The sequence below is a fragment of the Myodes glareolus genome, chromosome 21 (assembly GCF_982192425.1).
Source record: "Myodes glareolus chromosome 21, mMyoGla1.1, whole genome shotgun sequence".
In the NCBI taxonomy this organism is placed as follows: Eukaryota; Metazoa; Chordata; class Mammalia; order Rodentia; family Cricetidae; genus Myodes; species Myodes glareolus.
In genome coordinates this window covers 57,503,974-57,527,878 of record NC_142046.1, presented here as the reverse complement: position 1 = coordinate 57,527,878, position 23,905 = coordinate 57,503,974, and the positions used below count along the sequence as shown (strand labels likewise).

The window sequence follows — 23,905 nt, the reverse complement described above, 5'->3', positions numbered from 1 at the left end:
AAGGTCATTGTCCCGTGAAATTTCCTAACCTGTTCTGTGTACAAACATCCCTTCATCTTATTTCTCAGACCACAAAGTAATTTACTTTACTCCACAATAATAATGTTATTGAATTTTGCAAAATCAAAATAGCCCAGTGTCATTATTGTACTCTTCATGGTTATAAGTAGGATTTGGACCAGGCTGCTCAAATAGCGCACATTTAAAAGACCACTCAAGCCCTAAGAGATTTAGTGAGGCTTTTCTTTACTAAATAAATAACAAGAGACCCTAAACAGTGATGTGTTCTGAGAAGACTCGGTCCTCTGAATGATATACAGTCAGTGTAGGCTTCCTTTTTATGTTCACTCTGGGAAACTCCCAATTAATACTTGTCTTACAGTAGTTTGGGATTAATGTATATGATCACTTCCTCCTCCTGGTTCTGTCCTTAAAACTGGTCATTGTTATCAGACAGCGTTTTCCTCTCTAAAGGCTGGAGAAATCATGCACTCTTTTCAGAAGCTTTTCTGCGTATATTTCCTCACTTTCATTTCCCTTCCAGTATTCTCCCACTCAGCTGTAGCCTCGTCTCTCTTCTTTCTGGCTTCTAATCTCTACATTGTTCTCATATTTCTATTACACTAGGAAGCCATAAGTTAAATGTGGTTTTAGAATGTAAACAAGTATGTGCCTAGAAAGGCAAAGATGATTCCACGTGATTCCTGGAGGTTGAATATAGATAATGGATCTGCCATATTCAACCCAACATCACCCCTATTGCGAATGCACACATGAATCAAAAACAACATTAATATAATATGGCCAATAGCTTTCCTGAGGTAAAATGAAAAACAATTCAGTCTCTGTCTGGTAAATTCCCCCATTTTGTTATCAGAATCATGAAGAAATTCTGAGCATCCTTCATCCTAAAACTGGGAATGAGGCTCATTTCTACTCAACTCATGCTTGTCACTAATTTGTGTCTATGGATCGCTGTGAATTTGGGTGATGAATGTGTACAGTGTCATGTGTTTCTTAATTAGTGTGTTTGTAACTGTTACCCACACACTGATAATATCTTTAAAGTTTACGAAGCATCTGAGGAAACGGTCATAGAAGAAGAACTGGTGACGCATCCTCAGAAGGCAAGACTCAAAGTGGCCAAAGGTACCTAGCACCACCAACTCCACCTGAATTTATCTGGGGCTCTCTTTAGAAACGTGTCTTTCTTCCCTGTTCATGACATAACTGTACTCATATCTTTTAAGCGCCTGCACCACCTCAAACAGTTGTTACAGAAGAGAAAACATACGTGGCCATTCGCAAAAAGAGAGAAACCGTGGCACGCAAAGGTATATTTCAACTGCTTCAAAACAAAGATGATTATCTTTGGCTTTAAGATTCCAAAACTGTATGTTATATAATTCACTGGTTTTTCTTAATTCTAATTATAAACCTACTAATATCTTTAAAGAGCCTGAGAAAACTCATGAAGTGTTTCCAGAGCTGAAGTCACATGAGGCTGTTCTTGAAATTCCTGAACCTCCCCCTGCTGAAGGTACAAACTCTTGTCATGAGACTCTAAACAAGAAAATCTTTCATCTTGTGTTTGTCAAATGTCCAGTGTTTTATGTGTGTTGTCTCAACCTCTAAAATACTAATATCTTCAAAGCATCTCTCAAAAATGCCCAAGACCAGGAACTATCTGTGGCTTGCCCCAGTCCCGTCAAGACCCATCCATGCAGTGCACAAAGATAGATTGTTAGAAAGAAAATACAAATTCTAACTTTTGAAGTCTGTTGTATACTTTGTTTTCTTTGTGCATTGTGTCATTATTTTTGCCTTTTCTCAACTGTATTCTCTTTAAAAAAAACTAATATCTTTAAAGACCTTGAAATCATCAAAGATGCACTTCCAGAGAAACAGGCGCCGGCAACCAAGAGAAGAAAACCTCTGCTGCCAACAGGTACAAGCCAGGAGAAAGCCAGCTTCTTATCTCAGCTGGAGTCGTGGATATCGTGTGAACATACTAATCTCTTCAAAACCCCAGGGGTTACCACAAAAATGCATCCCCAAGAATTATGTTTAACCAACTGAATATGTATAGTTAACAATTTAGAAGGCAACCTTAAACTCCCACACGTGAAAGAATTTCCAGTTTATCTATAAGAACTACAGAGAAAACATGGAGTGTTTGATGTTCAAATATGACTAAGATATCTTCTTTAATGGAAAATGGCTATTAATTAAAAAGTAATATTAAAAGCCAGACTAGCTAAAAAAAAAAATCAACAGGAAAGCTTGTATGGCATGTGTAACTCTACAACTAGATTGAGCTAGCTTGACACATGCCTCTCTGAAGCAGGAATCAGTGACATCAGATGACAAAGGTTCTTGATTGGTCATGTACTACATGATAGTAATTGAACCTTTCATGTGAAGTTAAAAGTCCAGTATGTATCACCATGCATCCTATATGTTGTCAGAAATGTTTTTCATATTAAACTCATGCCCAAAATAAGCATATGAACATAAAACTGACCTCAAGTAAGACTTAAATGTCATAGAAATGACTTTATAGAAAGTCATGACTTAATGTGAAGTTGATTTACCTGTAACATCATCTTAGAGCCATGGCTAAGTAATTCTAGTTCATACTGGTATTCTGTCCTGAATACTTGCTTGCCCCTGCCATGACTTGTATTTCCACTTTAATACTTTAATGTGTGTTTTTCCACTTTAAATATTTTTAGATAAGTCAAAATTCAGGAAGTTTAAAAAGCTTTTAGGATCACAACCTCTTCGTATTATATATATATATAATATATATTTTTATATAAAACATTATATTTTATAATTAAAAAATAGCCAAATAATTTGACTCTTTTTCTCTGTCTGGAATCTTGCTTGTCCCCTCAAAGTCACCTTTGGGTAGGTGCCAGGAAGCTGGAAAGTAGTAAACAGGAGGGACAAGACTTAGTACCTCTGCTCAGGACTCCACACCTCCCCAGACCCTCCGAGGATCCCCCTCCCCAGTAGCAACAGCAATCACTTCGGTTCACTTTATGGGATTAATGCACCTTTTAACTAACCCTTCTAACCTCTGACTCTAATGCTAATATCTTCAAAGCACCAGAAGCTATGAAAGAACTGGCTCCCGAGATGAGCCCCTTTGAAGATATTCCTGTGGAGCCAGAAACGCCAGTCATCCAAGGTACTGAGCAGAAATGAAAGAAGAAAGTGCCTTCCCGCAAACTCTTAAAGCTTGTTCTTCTTAACTGTTCCTAACTCCTATATGTAAATGTACTAATATCTTTACGTCACCAGAAGATCCAGTATGTTCCATCTAGAAAGCACTGGTGGCTATTTTGCCAAAACAATAATCTTATTCCAAGCATTCGCCTGGGAAATATTTTCTGTCTCAGTTTTCATGGGGACGTCCAGGATACCCCTACCCCACACAGATGCCAAAATCGGTGCCTGCTCAAGTTCCTCATTGAAAACAATGTCAAATCTGCATATAACCAAAGTAATGTTGGCACTCCCTTTGAGCACCCCCAGATCGCTTATGGCCTAATAAAATATAAACAGTCTGTGAATGGCCTCATTCTGTTTTGCTTGGGAAATGCTGACAAAGACATAATGGATGCACATATTCAGTGCAGATAGACAGTTCCTCTATCCGTGACTGAATGCAGGCAACAGAAGCCTGGCTGTTGTGTACCATGATTGTGTGGGAGAAATGCAGCCCCTCTTCTCAAAAATCCTACAAGTCCCAGCATGCTAGTTTGTTGGCAGATGAGGGGAAGTAGGGAAGGGAGGAGAAGTCCTTTCTAGAAAGCAGCACACTACTACTGTGGCTGCTGTTCACATGAGTCATTTTAACTCTGAAATGTGAAATGCTAATATCTTTTAAGAACCTGAAGCCCCTCCTGAAGTTGCTGCTGCAAAGGGAGCCCCTTCAAAGCCCAGAGAAGCCCGCTCAGTGACAGGTATAAGCTGCCACGCCCACAGGCTCAGGCGCTTGCTGTAGTTGTTTCTGAACATACTTTCTTCTTCCTGGTGACTTTGATTAACACTAAATGCAAAACCACTAATTTCTTGAAGTGCTGGATACTTACGAAGAAGCCACCGTTGAAAAGAAAACACTTCGAATTTCTCGTAAAAAGCCTGAGCTTCCTCCAGACGAAGGTAGACACTGCTGGAAGTGTAAAAGGGCGGGAAATGTCTTCAGCTGTCTATGTGTTTTCTGTTTGCCGCGATTCTTTTGGTTCCTAAATGTCAAAGTGTTAATATCTTTTAAGTGCCTGACGCGCCCAGAGAAGTTGTGGCCTTAAAGAAAGTGCGCCCTCCCCAAGTGCCAGAAGTTGTACCTGCCAAAGGTACATGCTTGATGGTCTCTTTCCATGGGAGGGCAAGGGGGAAGACAGGAAGGCTTGGGACTCCTGTCCTGTATATATAGCTCCTGTGTGTGTGGACTGCTTTGACTCAGTGTAAATTGACTCATGTCTCCAAAGAACCCGAATCTCCTAAAGAAGTGACCCCCCCCAATGAAAGTCACTAATTCAAAGCTTAAGGTACCACCCATTACAAGTACTGGTTAGCCCTGATGAGGTTCAAGAGGAAAAAAAGAAAGTTCATTTGGCTTAAATAATGTTCTGTGTGTCTACTGGTCTTTGTACTGTCTACCTGTAAAACACACTAATCTCTTTGAAGCGCCTGGGATGGTTAAAGAGGTTGTCCCTGAGAGGGAAGTGCTTGGAGAGCCACCTAAAAGGCGTGAAGCCCCACCTGCCACAGGTACCCATCCCTGACCTGAGGCTTCCTACGATCTGTCTTCTGCTCTTGAAAATATTCCATTCTGTTGGTCTTCATAACTCTTAGACATAACTTTACTGATCTCTTTGAAGTGCCTGAGCCCCCTAAAGAGGTGGTCCCTGAAAGGAAAGTGTCCCTGGAGCCTTCTAGAAAGCCAGCAGCTCCGCCTGTCCCAGGTACTTCTCACTGGCCTGAGGGTTCACAAAGCCTCACTCCCTTGGTTCTCCATCCTACTTGTCAGGCATCCTAATGTAGTTTCACTAATCTCTTTTAAGTGCCAGAGGCACCCGAAGAGGTCCTCTCTGAAGAGGAGGTGTCCCTGGTGCCCCCTAAAGAGCCAGAAGCCCCACCAGCCAAAGGTATTTCTCACTAACTTTGGGATTCCTGAGACCGAACTCTTGCACTCTTGAACATGTCTGGCCTCCTGCTCTTCTAAGTCCTAAGTGAACTTTCACTAATCTCTTTGAAGTACCTGAGGCCCCCAAAGAAGTTGTTCCTGCAAAGAAAGTGCCTGTGGTGCCCCCGAAAAAGCCAGAAGCCCCACCTGCCAAAGGTACTTGTCATGGGTCACAGGCTTCCTAAGACAAAGCTCTTCTACTCTTGAAAATATTTTGTCTTAATGTCGTCACGTGTCTTAAATGTGCTTACTAATCTCTTTTAAGTGCCAGAGGCACCCCAGAAAGTTGTCCCTGAGAAGAAAGTGCCAGCGGCCCCTCCTAAAAAGCCAGAAGCCCCACCTGTGAAAGGTATTTGCTCTTGACCTTGGCATCCTAGCATCTAAGTCTTCCTCTCTCAAAAAATCTATCCTAGTGGCCATCACTGGGTCTAAGGATAATTTCACTCTCTCTTCCAAGTGCCAGAGGCACCCAAGGAAGTTGTTGCTGAGAAGAAAGTGCCAGCGGCCCCTCCTAAAAAGCCTGAAGCCCCACCTGTGAAAGGTAGCCACCCCCACATCACCGATCTTGGTGGTGTCCAATATGTGTTCAGTCTGTCTAATCAAGAAAATACTAATATATTTTAAGTGCCCGAGATGCCAAAGGCAGCTGTTTCCCAAAAGAAGATACCTGAAGCCATTCCCCCTAAACCGGAAAGTCCTCCTCCCGAAGGTATAGTCAAAAGTATACTAAGAGGGAGAGAAATATCTAATTCAACCGAAGTATTATACATATGTTTGTATGTTAAGTGTATATATATAATTATATAAATGTGTTAATATATAAAGGTAATGTAAATTAAAAAATGTCAGTAACTATCCATTATGTCTTCTATGATTATATGCTACAGACATCAATTGATTTAGCATTTTCTAAACTCAAATTACAAATTATCTTTGAAGTGCCTGAAGTAACAAAGGAAGTCACCCCAGAAAAGAAAGTTCCAGTGGCTCCTCCCAAGAAACCAGAAGTTCCACCTGCCAAAGGTATGTGTCCTTAAATGTTGTTCCGCACCTATATTGGGCTGGGGAAAGTGTGTTTAGGTATCTGTCCACCAGTTGTGTTAACTTGGATAAACATATCACTAGTAAACACTTTATAGTTCTAACTAAAAGCTACTAATATCTTCAAAGTTTCTGGAGCGGTTGTACCTGAAAAGAGGTTGTCTGTGTCCAAAAACTCTCAGGTCCCACCTACAAAAGGTATCTGACTTCCCCCGACCCTAAGAAAAAATAGTACCTTATAACCCTAATATTCTTATAAAATGTGCCTTCGTAATTCATAATTTCTGAAACTACTAATGTCGTTTAAGCACCTGACGCCCCTCCGGAAGTTATCCTAGAAGAAAACCTTCCCAGGGAACTGCCCAAAAGGGCAGATACCACAGCTGTCCCAGGTACATGCCAGGTTAAGTGGCCTTCAGAGAGGTCACCCTCCCATTCTTAAAAACAAATGTAGACTGCTGTCTTCACTAACCTAAGTGGTAAAACTACTAATATCTTTTAAGTGCCGGAAATTCAAGACGTAGTCCCTGAAAAGAAAAGACCAGTGGCCCCTCCTAAAAAGCCGGAAGCTGCCCCAGTCCCAGGTACTTGTCTTCCAGACCTTTTTAGAAGAAATCTGTCTTCTGTGCTTGAAAACAGATATAGACCTTGTCTTCACTAACCTAAGTGTAAAACCACTAATATCTTTAAGTGCCTGAAGTTCAAGAAATTGTCCCTGAAAAGACAAGACGAAGAGCACCTCCTAAAAAGCCAGAAGTCCCACCTGCCCCAGGTACTGGTCAGCTAAACTAGTCTTCAGAAGAAATTTCTCTTCCATTCTTGAAAACAAATTTAGACCATCGTTCTTATTAACTTAAGTGTAAAACTACTAATATCTTTAAGTGCCTGAAGTCCAAGAAATTGTCCCTGAAAAGACAAGACCAGCCACGTCTCCTAAGGAGCCAGAAGTCACACCTGTCCCAGGTACTTGTTACCAAGACCTTCTTCAGAAGAAATCTTCCTTCCATTCTTGGAATGTAGACTGCAGTTCTTTACTAACCTAACTGTAAAACTACTAATATCTTCAAGTGCCCAGAGTCCAAGAAATTGTCCCTGAAAAGACAAGACCAACAGCACCTCCTAAGAAGCCGGAAGTCTCAGCTGTCCCAGGTACTCGTTACCCGGATCTTCTTCAGAAGAAGAAATAACTCATTCACCCTTAAAAAGCTTTAGTACCTTGCCCGTTCCTAACTTCAATCTGTAACTCCTACTGTCTTTCAAGTGCCTGGAGTTCATCAAGCAGTTGAAAAGAAAAGAGAAAAGAAAGCTTCCATGGCCCCACCCCCAAGATTTGAAGCCCCACCTAGCATAGGCATTTAAATCCTCTACTTACTCTTTAGAGTGAATGCTTTCTGTTATTGAAAACATTCCTAGTGTGTTTACCTCATTGCCCTATATAAAAGAAGAGCAATTAATCTCATTTAAGTGCCAGAAATTGTCCCTGGAAAGAAAATAGTGCCATCTCCTAGGAAGCCGGAAGTCCCTCCTCTCATAGGGACTTGACATAGGTTTCAGAAGCTGTAACTCTGTTGCTCTTGAGAAATAAGTGTGAGCTTTAGTCTCTATAAGACCTAAGTATAATCTCGCTACTCCATTTGAAGTGCCTGAGCCCCCCAAAGAGGAGATCCCTGAAAGGAAAGTGTCTCTGGTGCCTCCTAAAACGCCAGCAGCTCCGCCTGTCCCAGGTACTTCTCACTGGCCTGAGGGTTCACAAAGCCTCACTCCTTTGGTTCTCCATCCTACTTGTCAGGCATCCTAATGTAGTTTCACTAATCTCTTTTAAGTGCCAGAGGCACCCGAAGAGGTCCTCTCTGAAGAGGAAGTGTCCCTGGTGCCCCCTAAAGAGCCAGAAGCCCCACCAGCCAAAGGTATTTCTCACTAACTTTGGGATTCCTGAGACCGAACTCTTGCACTCTTGAACATGTCTGGCCTCCTGCTCTTCTAAGTCCTAAGTGAACTTTCACTAATCTCTTTGAAGTACCTGAGGCCCCCAAAGAAGTTGTTCCTGCAAAGAAAGTGCCTGTGGTGCCCCCGAAAAAGCCAGAAGCCCCACCTGCCAAAGGTACTTGTCATGGGTCACAGGCTTCCTAAGACAAAGCTCTTCTACTCTTGAAAATATTTTGTCCTAATGTCGTCACGTGTCTTAAATGTGCTTACTAATCTCTTTTAAGTGCCAGAGGCACCCCAGAAAGTTGTCCCTGAGAAGAAAGTGCCAGCGGCCCCTCCTAAAAAGCCAGAAGCCCCACCTGTGAAAGGTATTTGCTCTTGGCCTTGGCATCCTAGCATCTAAGTCTTCCTCTCTCAAAAAATCTATCCTAGTGGCCATCACTGGGCCTAAGGATAATTTCACTCTCTCTTCCAAGTGCCAGAGGCACCCAAGGAAGTTGTTGCTGAGAAGAAAGTGCCAGCGGCCCCTCCTAAAAAGCCTGAAGCCCCACCTGTGAAAGGTAGCCACCCCCACGTCACCGATCTTGGTGGTGTCCAATATGTGTTCAGTCTGTCTAATCAAGAAAATACTAATATCTTTGAAGTGCCCGAGATGCCAAAGGCAGCTGTTCCCCAAAAGAAGATACCTGAAGCCATTCCCCCTAAACCGGAAAGTCCTCCCCCCGAAGGTAATAATTAAACTAAACTATTATCTTTAAAAAATATTAAATATCTCTGTTGTGAAAATCTTTTTTTGTTGAATGTGTCATATGTCCCAGTCAAGTCTGTCACTAAAAGGGGCTGCTGTCTTTAAAGTGTACGAGGAGCCCGCAGAGGAGATCGCCCCAGAAGAACCTCCAGAGGAGGCTGTAGAGGAGCCGTTGCCTGCTCCACCTCCAAAAGGTACTTGGCGAGTTCGCTGGAGTGCCTGTCTGTCTTTACCCTCTTGTCCTCTGGTCCGCTGGTCCTCACAGTGTGGGCTGGTTGGGCTATCTTTCTTCCATTTGTCTTTGGTGCTTCTAAGGCATAAACTCTCCTCTCTGTAGTGACAGTGCCACCTAAGAAGCCCGTCCCTGAGAAGAAAGTGCCCCCTGCTATTGCCAAGAAACCTGAACCACCAGCAGCGAAAGGTATTTTTGCTGCTGTTAACTCCCTGCAGTCTTCTGACTCCGAAATGTCATGTTCCTCTACTGTTCTTACTGATGCCACATGGTTGGAACTACAAGTTAAAACCTACTAATATCTTTTAAAGTGCCTGAGGTGCCCAAGGAAGCTGTTCCTGAGAAGAAAATGCCACCTGTGGTTCCCAAAAAGCCAGAAGCCCCGCCTGCGAAAGGTACATGTGGAGGTGGATTATTGGATGGAGGCAGGAATGGTCTCCGGTTCATAAACATTGTTTTGTCCTTTGTGAGTGTGATGGATGGGCCCGTGCCAATTGGTCGTGTGTTAAAATACTAATATCTTTAAAGTGCCAGAAGTTCCCAAAGAAGTTGTCCCAGAAAAGAAAGTGGCTGTTCCCAAAAAGCCAGAAGTTCCACCAACCAAAGGTACATGTCAGTAGCCAGACTCTTCAGCAAGGTACTCCGTCTTGCTCTCCTCTGTCACTCAGTGTCAAAGTCTTTGTCAGTTTTCTGATGTTCACACCTGTAAAAGTGTTTCTGGGAATTCAGAGTTTACAGAACACCTTAAAAAGCAGCAATCCTCCCCTTGTAATTCTTAATGTCCGTCTTTTTACTCCACATGACATGGAGATCCAAGGACAGGTACTGACCTTTTATTCTTGGGTTCTGTCTGTCTTGGGGTTGTTTGAGAAAAATGTGGAGTTGACAGGTCACATACTTATCGACGGCCCCAAAGTAAAACTAACTAATATCTTTAAAGTGCCAGAGGTGCCAAAGAAAGCTGTCATTGAAGAAAAACCAGCCATTCCTGTTCCTGAGAAAGCGGAGTCTCCTCCCGCAGAAGGTACACATTGGGCTGTCATTTATGACTCTTTATAAGTCAGGCTTTATTTAGTTTCTTTTCTTGTATCCTTCACGTTCTCTCCCCTGGTCATTTACTGTTCTTGCTTTTCCTCATCCAAATTATCTCTGACTTCAAATCGTCAGTCAGCACTGATTATACAGGTCATAGCTCACAGTCACCAAGATCTGTCTTCAGCCTAACTTCTCTAATTACATAAGAAATAAGATGGGACATTTATGGGTATGGATGACCTTAAAAAGCAAGAGGTTGGTACACACAGAAGTCAGACAACTGGGACAGGTTTCATATTTTAAAAAAAAAATTCAAAGCAAGGGGAGAAATCAAGACTACTGTGGGTTTGGGTGTTTGAGCACTTTATAATTTTTTCTCACATACTGAAATACAATTGACTAATGTCTTTAAAGTATATGAAGAACCTGAAGAAGTTGCTGCTGAGGAGGAGGAACCAGTCCCTGTAGTAGAAGAGGAGGAACCTGAGGCTCCCCCTCCCCCTACAGCAGGTATCAGTCAGGTTCTGCTGCATAGACAGGAAAGTGTGGTCGCTTGGCTCTTACATGTATTACATACCATAAGAAATATCCATCTTCTGTCATCTTGTGTGAAAGGCAAGGGAGGGGGGAGCACTATTTTCACTCATAAAACTTTTAGAATTTTATAATATACTTACCAAAAATGTATGTTTTTAAATGTGTTTACCACTTGGTTTGTGCTTGCAAACACCTGTTTCTAAAAGAAATTCCTGTTCTTCAAGTGCCTGAAGAGCCTAAGAAGGTTGTCCCAGAGAAGAAATATCCTGTCATCAAAAAACCAGAAGCTCCGCCTCCTAAAGGTACTTGTGCTAAAATACACGTTTCCATGGTTTCTGTGCCGCCTAAAATCAGAGTTTCTTGGTTGTGTTTTATTCTGTCCTGCACCTACTAACTGTTGTCTGTATGTTGCAATGTCATATAGACTTGTAGAGTTAACGTGACTATCTTATACTTTTATATTAAATGCTACTAATATCTTTCAAGTACCTGAGGTGCCAAAGAAAGTTGTGCCAGTGAAGAAAGTTCCAGCTGCAAAGAAGCCAGAACCACCAGCAGCTGAAGGTACTCACATGACTGACGTTATTCTTTAAAGCTTATTAGAGAAGTGGCACCCAATAAGTGTCCTCTTTCTTACGACAGCCAGGGGCAAAATGGCCCTCATTTGTTTCCACTAATTCTAATGCCGCTCCGTTAATTACAGCTGTTTTTATTCTTAAAATGTTCTCGAGTTAGCTCTCTAAAACAAAACTAATATCTTCAAAGTCCCTGAGGTGCCGAAGAAACTTGTTCCAGTCAAGAAAGAACCTGTGCCTGTGACCAAAAAGCCAGAAGCCGTGCCAGAAAAAGGTACCTACCTGGAAGAAGCATGCCTCTCCAACCACAAGCCTTTGTCACTAGTTCTTAAAGCAAAACAGACTGAGCTTAGGTAACTTCACATTCCATAGGGAAAACATATGACAGCGAAAAGATAAACCAAGACAGAGAAACTGGTCCTTGTGTTACTGTAGGCCATGGGTACCAGAATAGAAAAGGCATCAAAGAGCTCCATTTACCATATTTGGTTGAATATTACTATCAGGAAGATACTGTTCTAGAACACAAAAAAAAAAAACACACTTCTTTCCTCAAGCACTTAAATATGGTGGGAGGATAGAAAGATCGGACAACTCTCTAAGTGATAGCATTTCCGAGCAGAGCACAGTTAGTGACAGAGACCAACAAAGATTCAGGTAGAGACATCGTAGGAAGGAATGATGGAAGAAATGGTTTTAATTTTGATGGATTATTTTTGCATACAGAAATTAGGAAAGGAGGTATATTGAAAGGTATGAAGGCAAAAGGATCCAAAAGCTCATGGACTCTCAGATAAACAGTATTATTTGGGTGTGGTTTTGTCCAACATCTTGGAAGATAACACAAGCTAGAAAGAGAGGGGTGTTTTACAGGAAAAAGATTTGCCTTTATTTTGTAGGCATCTGCCACAGGAGGGGTCGAAGGTTTTGAAGACTATAAATGATTGTATTTGTTCTCTAGAAAGCTAACTGCCCTTAGTGCTAAAAAAAAAACCATGATATCTGTAGTAGTTGGCATTAAGTGACCAAGAGAACAATTCACTGGTTTCTAGGCTGTTACTAGAAAGAAATGGTGAACATTCTCTTTATTTTTTTCAGGTTTAGAAGGTAGGAGTGTGCATTAGGATCTCAGGTCAAGGATAGAGATATTAATTTTGAGGTCATTTGCATTAAACAAAGAAACACATTTGCAGGGCTGGTTGCCCAAACAAAATAGAACAATTATATTCTCATGAGCCATTAAATGACAATGCAAATAAACTGAAGGCTGAGGATACACTGCCATATAACTAGAATGCTCCAAAGCCTGCCATGACCCAGAAACCATTTCCCCGTGACATCTTCTAAGATGGAGACTCCAGTTCCCTACACTGTGTTCTTTGCCAGCTTGTGGAGGAGTCTTGTTCATCTTCTGAGTTCCTAATGATAAACACAATTAATGTCTTTGAAGTGCCTGAAGCACCCAAGAAAGTTACCCCCGAAAAGAAAGTGTCGGTTCCTGTGCCTGAAGAGCCAGAAGAAGCACCTGCCCCAGGTACCCGCTGCTCTTTAAATCTTGGGAAGACAACACCGGCTTCATCGTGTCACCTTAGTTATTGGTGGATCTTACGTATCTGTGTTGTCTGTCTTATGTGTTGACCCTGTGGGTGTCTTGAGATAGCTGAATAAAGTGTGGTCGTATGTAACTTAGCAGCTGCAGTGTTCTACTCTGAATACAACCTAATATTCTATACTATTTTTAAGTTGAAGAGACCCCTGAGGAGACAATCTATGAAGAGAAAGAAACCATTACCATTGGTAGAAAAGAGACGCCCCCTGTTGAAGGTATACACACACATAAATGTCTGTCCACTGGAAACTTCTTAATGATGCAAAGATCTTTGTAGGGCGACCTTTCTCCTTAAATTATATACAGGAACATCACTGCACATGTTTGGCTACTTTCTTTTTCCAAACAGTTATGCTTATTTTGAATTAGAGCCTTTCATTTGCTTAATCTCGGTGATGGCTAGCTGTTCTGAGAAGTTCAGTTTACTGATGCAGATTCCATCAGTTAATTAGTTACATTGGATCCTCAAGGGATTGCCTGTAGTGGGTTTCAAGTCAGCTCAATTCCCATTGACACAGTAATAGACAGTTCCAGTGTAAGAAAATTTCCATCAACATAGTAATAGATAGTTCCGGTGTAAGAAAATTAACATCTGGAGGCCGGCCAGGATGTAGCTCAGTGGTAAGAGCAATTCTCTGCCATAAGTAAAACCTTATGCTTGGTCAGGCATGGTGGCACTGGCCTTTAATGCCAGCTTTCAAAAGGCAAAGACAGGCGAATCTCTAGAAGTGTGAAGCTATGAGGTTATCTTGGTTTACATAGTAAGACCTGTTTTTTTTTAAAAAAAAAAAAACTAAGAAGAAGAAAAAAGGAAAGAAAGAGAGAGGAAAGAAAGGAAAGGAAAGGAAAGGAAAGGAAAGGAAAGGAAAGGAAAGGAAAGGAAAGGAAAGGAAAGGAAAGGAAAGGAAAGGAAAGGAAAGGAAAGGGATAGCCCCTGGGTTCAATACCCATCAGCACAAATAGGAAAAGGAAATGGAAATCACCCTCTTCTCTGGCAACCTCCTTGCATGAGTGGTGTGTTTATGTTTGGTGACTCTTTGCATCTATGTGAAATTTTTGTGCATCTGTGTGAACACTTTTATGTTACAATCTTATACCCTTTGTTGACACTCTTTAAAGAACGTGAAATTGAAAAGTTTATTCAACCTGAAGAACCTGAACCTGAACCTGAACCTGAACCAGAGCCAGAAGAAACCCCAGTGCCAGGTATCCAGTTAGCGGGACGTAAATCTTCATTAGCACACTCTTCATCTTGACCTGTAAATGGTTTTATGTTGTCCTGTATGTATAGCAGGTCTTTTCATCTCTATGTAAAAATATCTCGTGTGTACATCTGTTCTTAAGTGGTCCTGTATTTGTGATCTATGTACTGTTATGTGGCTCATTCTTTTGCTGTTTAACGTCATTATTATGTAAGTCATCACCTGTGGGTACAGTGTTGATATTTTATGTTTTATGTTCGGGCACTGATAACGCATATCTAAATATACTTTTGCTTCGTACATATTTAAATTTCCATCGCATACACTGTATATGCACACACCTAATTAATATTCGCATGCATTAACACTCCTGCAATACTCTTTTAAGAACCTGAGCCTGAAAAGAAGGTTATCGAGAAACCAAAACTCAAGCCAAGACCCCCAGCACGTGCTCCTTCTCCACCTAAGGAAGACGTGAAGGAGAAACTATTCCAACTTAAAGGTACAAATGCTGCTTCCAATGACTCGTTAACCTGCTTCCAACTTCTGTTCGGCTTATGGAAATGTTGCTTTCAAGAACTGCATTGCTACTGGGAGTGCATCTGTTCGGACACGGCCATGCTGTGGGAACGGCATAGGGATGAATGTTTCCGCTACCCCAGGGGTCCCGGGGTGTGATGTGAAGCCATGGCTGCTGCTTGTGAGACAGTTTAGTGAGCAGCATCCTTGCCATCTGAGTGCAGAGGCTACTCAGCTCACTTTCCTTGTGGGCCGGGGAGGAAGGGCTTTTGGATGGAAAGGCTGATTGCTGTGCCTGTCTTGGCTGTAAGCGTGTGGAATGTCTAAAAGTCTTTGAACGATATTAACATTGTAGTGATTAAATCTGTGTAGAAGTCAAAACTTTGTTCTTAATTGACAGCATGTTCATAGCATATTTGTGGTATTCAATAGCTGGTGTCCCCTTACCATGAAAAGGGTATATGAACAATTCATCACTGGGGCTTTTCCATTTATTTATTTATTTATTTTTGCCTAATAGAAACCCAGTTGTGATCTTCATGGTTCTCAGTATAGCTGGGAAGTGTGGTTCTTAATACACTTGGTATCTAGCTCCTCATTATCTAGCTTACTTCATTCTTTCTGCTTTATTTTTCTTTAAAGCGATACAATATTATTTAATATCTTGAATCTCATAAGTACATTTTCTGATCATATGTTTTATATGTTTTACATACATGCTATATTTTTATTCTTTTTACTTGCACCTTTTAAAGCTATCTTGTTTGCAGTGCTATGTTTCCTAATCTGAAATGTTGGGGTATGATCTTATATGAGGAATTTTCCCATATGTATTTATACATGCACAGAGCTAGAATCTTCTATACTTTTAGTGATTCTTGCCCTGCTCAAACCTTCTTGGGTGTCAGGTGACAGGCAGAGAAGCAGACTCTTCTGACTGTGACCCATCTGTTGATTGATGATTTGTGGGGACACACCCTTGAATACAGTTCCCTTGGTGCAGAACGTCCCTCCTATGAAGAATAGAAATTCTCTTCTTTCTCGGCTGGTCGTTATGCACGACACAACCATGAAGCAAAACTGCACGTTGTTTTCCTGGCTTCCCGGCTTCTTTCTGAATGTTCTTTGGTGGTTATTCTTGGCTGTTATTAATGCTTTCTGGTTCTCAGAGACGCTTGGCTTTGATTTTTGCAGTAAAAAAATAAAAAAAAATCATTTGTTTTGGATTAAGTATACAAATAATGAAAATATATTCTTTAAAATTCTTTAAAGCTGTTTCAAAGAAGAAAGTTCCCGAAAAACCTGAGGTTGTGGAAAAAGTGGAGCCTGCACCCCTAAAAGGTATCTCAGAGGCTAGCCGAACCACATGCAAGGCCAACTCTTCATCCAACTCCACGCTCCCTTGGTGCTGCCATAGAGTTCTTCCAACCCCTCTCTTTCTTAGTGATCCGAAAAGTAGAATAGTCTCATTCATTTCCTGTCCTTTTGTGGCTTCTATGGGTCTGGCTCATGAGTGCTTCCTGTGTCTCCCATCAACTTCATACATCCCATGGATGCAATCGCTTATCTGTGCCTTACATTTCCATATGTCTACTTGCATTTTTAAGCCAAATAATACCAAACTCTACTGGTTAGATGAAATCAATATCAGGAGACATCTTAGGTCAAAATGCTGAACAGTAGCAATGAGCTTTGGCAGGGGGTTGCCTGGACATCAGCATTTTAATCTGTCCTATCAACACATTGCCCTGCCACGGCTGGGCAATCCCTAGGGATGTCCATTGCTCCTCACTTGCCCACCACTTTCTTCTCGCTAGCTTGAGCCATATTCTCCCAGTCACAGAGTTTTAGGGAGATACCAATTCCTGTCTATTTAACTCATAAAGAAATATAAGAAAAGTATACAAATCTAAAAATATCAATTAAAAATAGAGAATATTTCTAATAAGTTTATGGGTATCAGAGTTCTAGTAACCAGCACATCCTAACCCAGAAATCAAATCTGTTCTTCGTCATGCTGGAATTTTAGAATAATCTAGATAATTTTGGTCAATTAAATTATTAAATTTATAAATTATTAAAACTTAAATTAGTATGTAATAACATATGACTTCTTTAAAAAAACAATAGCCACAATAAGGGATGAGTCTTAAACATCAATATCTTAAAACTAAACTAAAAATATGGAAAAACAAATGCCTTAATATACTTTCATTATGTGTATTGCATAAATAAATGTATATTTTTGCCACTTCAACTTCCATTATTATATAGTTTCAATCAATGAAAATAGTTTTGCATTAAAAATACTGATAATTAACAAATAGTAATTGAGTTCAGTTTAATTTATCATAGTTAAAATTTTTAAGGTTCAGCTGAAAATTTTATTCAAACATTTGGCATTTCAAACGTGATTATTTTGAATAAAGTATGTTTCGAATTTTGAAGTAAGATTTAAGCAAGATGATCTTTATCATATTGAAAGAAAATCAATGAAGTGCTGAAGAGCACCCAACAGGAAATTTTATAGAAATCTCTAAAGAACCCAAATTTATGTTGATCGAACAAAGCTGCACACCAAAAGCAATAGCTTCAAAGTGGTTCACTGCTCACTGAGTTCTGTTGTGGTATTGTCTTTGTATTTAAATCCCTACAATATAACAGCAATGATGTCTGCTCCCCAGAATAGCATTGCCCTTGTGCCTGGTGGCCACTGTAGAGGCATGAAGACATTTATAATTCCTTGCTCATTTTTAATTACATTCAAAAAAATTCTTATTCACAAATAGTTTAGCTTCTAATGCTAGCTTTGAGATGAGATAGTCCCATAATTTTAGTTTCACTTTAAAAGAGAACTTGCAGAAATCTGCTTTTGTTCAGAACATGAAATAAATACAATCTTTCTTCGGGATCAAGGCTCACAGCACACCCTTTGGCTTTCTTCCCCCCCTGCCCCCCCTGCAATGGAAAAGATGATGCAATGACTGCAGCTCCTGCCTGCATCACGTGGTGTGTATGTTGGACAGGGAAGCACCAATGTGGGCGTGGGCAATTAAAACAACTACAGACTGAAGCAAAGATGCTGTGGAGAATCCTTGCATTTTGATGAAAGATTCATAAAGCCATTGTAGACCAAGAGATTCTATTAGATAGGTGTGCAGCTGGTGTGATTGAACTTTCATAAGATTGTATAGATGTTTATGGAACAAAGAACTTCAAGTCTATCATTTGCTTTTAAATTCTGTATATTTATATACGACAGAAATTGTTCCTTGACACACTCAAGTCAACTTGTTTGAACAGAGTCTTTTTTTTCTTGTTGAAATTCCATTTTTATGTGAATTCACACCAAATTTGAAATCATATCCTTTTAAGTGCCTACAGCCGAAAAGAAAGTTCGCAAATTACTTCCAGAACCTAAGCCCCAGCCAAAGGAGGAGGTGGTCCTGAAAAGCGGTATAGTACTCCTCTCCTGGAATGTCAGTCTCGACAGCTTGAGAAATGGACTCACCTGAAGGCTCACAAAATATTCTGCCCCTTGATTTCATTTTAGATCCTCCACCAAAATTTGAATGTAGTTCATTAAAAAACATAAAGGTTATCATTTCCAAGTCTTTGTAAGGATAAGGTGGATATTTTGTGAGCATTCATAATATTTTGACATTGTAACTAAACAGGTGTAACTAAACTGATAATATCCTAACAGTGACCATAGTGTCATTTTTCATAACCAAATTGTGAAATAAAATGCACTCAACTTTTAAGATACTATATACAGAACTACTTAAGCCTAATGTGTTCAATTTCAGTATGATGCAAGATCGCCACAACCAATAACACTTTTTATAAAACTAAACGTCTTTTTCTTACTAAGTATGTAAAAACTAGATGCAAGATACTCATGAAAAATCAAATTCTAACCTTGTCTTCATATGGGATTACTGATCTCGAAGTTCAGTCACTTTAGATTTCTGAACTTAAACTAATTTTTATTTAAGCAGTAGTCAATAAGTTATATTCAATTATTATAATTTTTGCTATTCAAATAATTTATTGTTTTTATCTGAGCCATTTTGCCACATAGTTGTTGCTGGGCATAGTGTCTAGAGAGACATTATTTCTAAGCCTGATAAGAGTTAACATAACAAATTTTGTTTGGGGGAATGTGGGAAATAAACACGTTTTTCACGCAAATGCTAATCTCCCACTGTGCTAGCTTGCATGCTTCTCATTGTCTTTGCTCTGTACATTATCTGTGTTCATCAAGCTTGTTCAACATGGTCATTAGCTCATCTCGGTTTACATATAAACCTTTTTGTCTTTTAAGTTCTAAGAAAGAGACCTGAAGAAGAAGAACCTAAAGTAGAGCCTAAAAAAGTAGAAAAAGTTAAAAAACCAGAAGGTAGGAATCGTTTTCATAAATGACAATTTATGAAATTCTCTTTCAACAAAGTGGACACATAACAAAAGGTTTATTTTGTAAACATCCATGAAGTTCAACATAATCATAGCTTCATATTTCATCTGTCTGTAATGTATATGTTCCATTGTCTGCTTTCTCTTCCAGTATCTTACAGTAATTTTCAAATACAAACACTCTTTGTATAGCATCTATTCTTATTAGTCTTATTAATAATTTCCAGATCCAGTCATGAGTTTCTCCATACTTCATTATCATTATTATTGCTGATCTTATTGTTATTACTTTGCCATGTAAGTTCTCCTCTTGGCAATGACTAAGATCACCTTGTTGGCTATGGAATAAGTTCATGTGTTTGCAAAATAAGAGTGTTTGCAATGCTTCCTAAATCTGGGAACTCTTAGATGGAATGATGTCTATCATCTGCCTATTGTCAAAGGGAGTGATTACTAAGACTTTGGTGGAATTGGTTTAGATGTGGGGATATATCAGAAGTTGGGACCAAGCAGATGGAATGAGAGAGAGAGACAGACAGACAGACTGGGGGGGGGGGGAGTCAGAGAGAGAGAGAGAGAGAAGCAGAGTTAAGAGAAGAAAGCAGAAACTGACCTTTGCAATCTGATTTGTATAAAAGAGTCATCACTAGTATTTTTGAGAAATAATTGTTCGGTCTGAGTTTTCAGGTAACTTGCTTTCTATATTAATGCTTGACAATGCCTTCTTTCCTTAAAGTACCACAACCCCCTCCAAAAGCTGTTGAAGAAGTTGAAGCTCCTCCAGAGCCTACACCAAAGGAAAGGAAAGTTCCAGAACCTGCCAAAGGTATAATTCTCCAGACACGTTTTTGGTTGTCTCTAAAATGTGTCTATGCAGCATCACGGTAGCATTATACTGCCATTGTGGCCGTCATCTCATGTGTCCTGTTTTCTTCACCTTTGCTGTGCAATGCTAATAATAGTCACAGCTTGTTAAATAAATTTCTAGGGATGAGTAAGGAGCTGAGCAACAACTCCAAATGCAATCGATTTTTTAAATATTTTGTTGAACATGAAAATATTTAGATCATATATTTGATTTGATAAGCATATATGTGTACATGTTTGATAAACATATCCTAGCATCCTTCTGTACACTAAATTTGCTTCCTTGCAGTTTTGACTTTGTGAAAAACTTGCCAAGTATTATGATAACCTCTTTATTTCTGTGAATTATTTTAGTTCCTGAAATTAAGCCAGCAATACCTCTCCCTGGACCTGAACCAAAGCCAAAGCCTGAGCCAGGTAAGCAATCTCATCCTCGGGGTGAGTGTTCCTTCGCACTCCGCTAGAATAACATGTAGCAAATGGGAAAATAAAGTAGAAGAAATTTATATTTTTAGATTAAAAGTGTTACATATTAAATAAAAATATAAAAATCACTGTGCTTCAATGATTTCTGATATCTCAATATGTTTAGATAGTGTCCTCAGAAAAACTAGCTATCTGAAGGGTTCGACATCGCATCCTGAAAGGCAAACAGGCCACCAAAAGTGGTCACTGCAGGGTGACAAGTAGACGCATTGATACAGTGGGGTCTTCTCTCCATAGAGGTGAAAACCATGAAGGCACCACCCATGGAGCCCGCACCCACGCCCATCGCTGCCCCAGTGACGGCACCCGTGGTTGGAAAGAAAGCAGGTTGGTACCCTGTGGTTCTGTTTTCACTAGCTTGTGTGGGTGGCTTCACACTGGATTAGAGTTGGAGCATCCTGTCCAGTTCAGGGGAGCATCCTGTCCAGTTCAGGGGAGCATCCTGTCCAGTTCAGGGGAGCATCCTGTCCAGTTCAGGGGAGCATCCTGTCCAATTCAGGGGAGCATCCTGTCCAGTTCAGGGGCGTGTAGCAAACTCTTAGGTTTTCTTCACCTGATAGACCCCACCGACTACTGTGTTACCCTGTGGACGCGGATTGTTTTATGGTATGTGCAGCCCTGCAGGCGTTCTTTCCCTCATAATCTTTTGAGATTAGCAAGTGGATGCTTAGTGGGGATGAAGCTCAAGGCGAAAACTCTCTCGGGGAACACGAGTGGGAATCCCATGGAGCAAATCACACCCTTGTGCCTGATAGCAAACATTCCTCATTTTAAAAAACGCTCAACTATTGAGATAGTGCAAGTTTAACAAATAAATGCCGATGGCTTCACAACTTTGTGAATGTGTTTCATGAAAATGGTTGCATAATGGAGATTTTTATGTTTTTATGTGGGGCATATTTACCACAGTATTACAGAAAACGGAGAGAAGGGGGCTATATACGGTTCAGCCTTTATAGCTATACATGGATTTAAATTAGTAACAATTTTTAAATGTACTAAATAGCATAGCCATCTGGAGTCTGACCTTAAGATACTTACTACCAATATTTGAACTCCAGTATTTTGTCATCAGGTGTTAATTTTAAAAAGCAACCTAACTGGCTGTGAGATTGCTGTCTTTGTACACATCCAAAGTGGCCCATCTGTGACAAGTCACTAAGTTGCTTTAACATTTTAAGTTACCCACAATCATTTGGGTCTTGGTTGTGTTTAATGTTGGGGAAAATATAGGATGCTCATTTAAATATAGTTTAATTATTAATATTTATGCTACATTTAATCACCTGAATTTATGATTCAAACATTATTTAGAAAAAGATAATGACTCTCCCTAGGTCAATGTCCTTCATCTTCTTTGGATATATTAGTCTGCTCAATTTATATACCACCAATAACAACAAGAGGACTTTTGGTCATTTCTGGCCACTTTCCTATCACTTATGGGAGGGAAAGTTTTAATTTTTTTGATTTATATGTCCAACATATAAAATATCTTGTAAAGCAGTTTGTATAACTAAGCAAGGGCAAAACCTTTTCTCATAGGTCAGTAGTGAGCCCTCCACATAAAGAAAGAGCGTAATGATGCTTGTCAAAAGTTTAATTTTTACTAATTAATTCATTATGATTGTTGGACTCCAGGCCTGTACATGCTAGCAGACTCTTGACCAGTGATCTTGACTTGAACCTCTAAAAGAATTTTTTAATCCTAAACTTCTTGGCATTTTAGCCTGGCTACATTGATTTTTAGAATATGCCTTCTTAGAAATACCAGAGTATTCTCTGTAGAAGTCATATAAATGAAACTGGTTCCTCTTTACTAATTAATATACATAACAAAGAACATGACTCATCCCACATGGTTTCCTGATAAGGGTAGAATAAGTATGAAAATTTCACAAATGCTTATCTTTTTTAATTTCAGAAGCCAAACCTAAGGATGAAGCAGCCAAGCCAAAAGGTCCCATCAAAGGTGAGTTCCATGCTCCTCAGACCTGTTGTCACATGTTGCCTCATGAATTCCAAGGCTTACACTCAAGGGGAAATGTTTTCAAATTTTAGTCTTTATTTCTGACATTGCTACTAGTATTATTCAAGTAGCTGTTATGAATAAAACCAAATAAATTTTACCATGATGAATTTGTATCTTGATTTTTCATTCATAAATATTTATTTATAATTATACATTAATCTGGATATTTTACACCCAGAACCGACACTTGAGAAAATGATGGGTGCCTATTAGTTTTTGGGCCTTTCCATCTTCATGTCTGACCTTCCAACTGTCAAGACTTTATTTCTCTATTCCTGTCTTCTCATCACTTTACGTACATGCTGTGATGCCTGCGGAGGCGCCCAGTTAACTTTCCACTTTGCCTTTGAACTAGGTGTTGCCAAAAAGACTCCTTCACCAATAGAAGCTGAAAGGAAAAAGCTCAGACCAGGAAGTGGTGGGGAGAAACCTCCCGATGAAGCCCCATTCACCTACCAGCTAAAGGCTGTGCCACTGAAATTCGTGAAAGAGATCAAAGACATCGTCCTGACAGAGGCAGAGTCTGTGGGCTCTTCCGCCATCTTTGAATGCTTGGTCTCCCCATCCACCGCCATCACCACCTGGATGAAGGATGGTAGCAACATCCGTGAGAGCCCAAAGCACAGATTCATCGCCGATGGTAAAGACAGAAAGTTGCATATCATCGACGTTCAGCTTTCCGATGCCGGTGAATACACCTGTGTGCTACGTTTGGGAAATAAAGAGAAGACCTCCACAGCCAAGCTCATCGTAGAAGGTAACTTCCAGTTCTGCGCATGATCCATATTAAATTTTACAACAGAGACCTCAGTGGTACCATTCATTGTGATTTCAGACAAAACCTCTGAGTTTTCTTTCGCTGAAAACTTTAAATGTGTTTGCTCGGAATTCTCCACAGAACTTCCTGTTCGTTTCGTGAAAACCCTGGAAGAGGAAGTCACGGTGGTCAAGGGGCAGCCGTTGTACCTGAGTTGCGAGTTGAACAAAGAACGAGATGTGGTCTGGAGGAAGGATGGCAAGATCGTGGTGGAGAAACCGGGCAAGATTGTGCCGGGTGTCATTGGCTTGATGCGGGCCCTGACCATCAACGATGCAGATGATACTGATGCTGGGACATACACCGTGACTGTGGAAAATGCCAACAACCTGGAATGCTCTTCCTGTGTGAAAGTAGTAGGTGAGTACGCATGAGGCAGAGGCGAGAGGGTTGCTTGGGCACCTGAAATTGAGACTAGTGAAGGCAACAAAATGAGACTTATATCTAATATATATATTATAATACATATATATCAAAGATAAAAATATATTTTATTTTGTTAAAAATATAGCAACAGACTTCAAAGATATATGTATAGTAATATATAACTATATAGTATATGTAGTATATAATATATATAGTAACTTACTAATATATAACTATGTTAGTTTTTTGCTATAAAGTTGTTCTTTTTGTGCTAAGAAAACAGAATAACTTATTTCCCAA

General features: G+C 40.1%; 1 protein-coding gene across 2 annotated transcripts in view; it reads left to right on the top strand.

The window, feature by feature from the left end:
• Ttn (titin) overlaps positions 1 to 23,905 on the top strand; it is a 272,179-nt gene that overhangs the window by 136,051 nt on the left and 112,223 nt on the right. Inside the window, exons 145-168 of one of the 2 annotated variants that reach the window (XM_087900089.1) lie at positions 4,341 to 4,364; positions 5,288 to 5,353; positions 5,463 to 5,546; positions 5,823 to 5,906; positions 8,449 to 8,532; positions 8,641 to 8,724; positions 8,809 to 8,892; positions 9,020 to 9,106; positions 9,250 to 9,333; positions 9,456 to 9,539; positions 9,673 to 9,750; positions 10,085 to 10,168; positions 10,594 to 10,689; positions 10,941 to 11,018; positions 14,491 to 14,604; positions 15,894 to 15,962; positions 17,997 to 18,077; positions 18,949 to 19,023; positions 19,774 to 19,863; positions 20,259 to 20,321; positions 20,628 to 20,717; positions 22,315 to 22,362; positions 22,778 to 23,179; positions 23,321 to 23,599. In XM_087900089.1, the coding sequence (XP_087756215.1) occupies positions 4,341 to 4,364; positions 5,288 to 5,353; positions 5,463 to 5,546; positions 5,823 to 5,906; positions 8,449 to 8,532; positions 8,641 to 8,724; positions 8,809 to 8,892; positions 9,020 to 9,106; positions 9,250 to 9,333; positions 9,456 to 9,539; positions 9,673 to 9,750; positions 10,085 to 10,168; positions 10,594 to 10,689; positions 10,941 to 11,018; positions 14,491 to 14,604; positions 15,894 to 15,962; positions 17,997 to 18,077; positions 18,949 to 19,023; positions 19,774 to 19,863; positions 20,259 to 20,321; positions 20,628 to 20,717; positions 22,315 to 22,362; positions 22,778 to 23,179; positions 23,321 to 23,599 (2,412 nt within the window). The remainder of the gene's footprint in view (positions 1 to 4,340; positions 4,365 to 5,287; positions 5,354 to 5,462; positions 5,547 to 5,822; positions 5,907 to 8,448; positions 8,533 to 8,640; positions 8,725 to 8,808; positions 8,893 to 9,019; positions 9,107 to 9,249; positions 9,334 to 9,455; positions 9,540 to 9,672; positions 9,751 to 10,084; positions 10,169 to 10,593; positions 10,690 to 10,940; positions 11,019 to 14,490; positions 14,605 to 15,893; positions 15,963 to 17,996; positions 18,078 to 18,948; positions 19,024 to 19,773; positions 19,864 to 20,258; positions 20,322 to 20,627; positions 20,718 to 22,314; positions 22,363 to 22,777; positions 23,180 to 23,320; positions 23,600 to 23,905) is intronic. The other variant, XM_087900088.1, reaches the window with a different exon arrangement.